Raw genomic sequence first — 753 nt, forward strand, 5'->3', positions numbered from 1 at the left:
CGAAGATCTGCATGCCGCCACGGAGGCGGAGCACGAGGTGGAGGGTCGACTCCTTCTGAATGTTGTAGTCCGACAAGGTGCGGCCGTCCTCGAGCTGCTTGCCGGCGAAGATCAAGCGCTGCTGGTCGGGCGGGATGCCCTCCTTGTCCTGGATCTTCGCCTTGACGTTGTCGATTGTGTCGGACGACTCGACCTCGAGCGTGATGGTCTTGCCAGTGAGGGCTGCAGGCGGGAGAGTCGAGGGTCAGCGGGCGAAACAGAGAGGGGGCGGGCGTGAGGAAGGCGACTCACTCTTGACGAAGATCTGCATGGCTGGGTTGTGCGCGCGGAGTGTTGAAGTGGTGTGAAGCTGTCAAAGGAGCGCACGGCGCGGTCAGCGCGGGTCCATCGCGTCGAGTGGCGCGTTCGCGAGGCTTCGATCGGCGGCTGACTAGGTAGTCGCGCCACTCGCTCGCACGCGCTCGGACGCAGGCAAGACTACTCACAGTGTGTGCGATAGGGCTGTAGACGCTGTGCACGGCGGCGGAGAGGCGCGCAGGCGAGGAGGCGGGTTGACGAAGGAAGCGAAGGAGTGACGAGACGACGACGGGGGATGCGGGGGGGGGGGGGGGGGGGGGGGGGGCATGGGGGGGGGGGGGGGGGGGGCGGGTCCTCCGTGCGCGGGTGCTTCCGTTCTGTGCTCCTCTGCCCTACTCTGGACTGCCCTGCCTGTCTGGCGGCGGCGGGCGGGTTGACGGAGGTCGACTTTCGCAC

The 753-nt window shown here is 67.3% G+C and overlaps 1 protein-coding gene across 1 annotated transcript; it reads right to left on the reverse strand.

Moving 5' to 3' along the window:
- Positions 1-310, reverse strand: JCM10292_006673 (ubiquitin family protein; the record flags this gene model as incomplete). Its single annotated transcript, XM_076653033.1, has 2 exons — positions 1-222; positions 292-310. Coding segments are annotated over 2 exons (241 nt in total), but the record flags the coding sequence as incomplete, so codon positions are not given.
- Positions 311-753: the final 443 nt, after the last annotated feature.

This window comes from Rhodotorula paludigena, assembly GCF_050403205.1.
Source record: "Rhodotorula paludigena JCM10292 DNA, Rt_paludigena_JCM10292v1_ctg161, whole genome shotgun sequence".
Taxonomy (NCBI): Eukaryota; Fungi; Basidiomycota; class Microbotryomycetes; order Sporidiobolales; family Sporidiobolaceae; genus Rhodotorula; species Rhodotorula paludigena.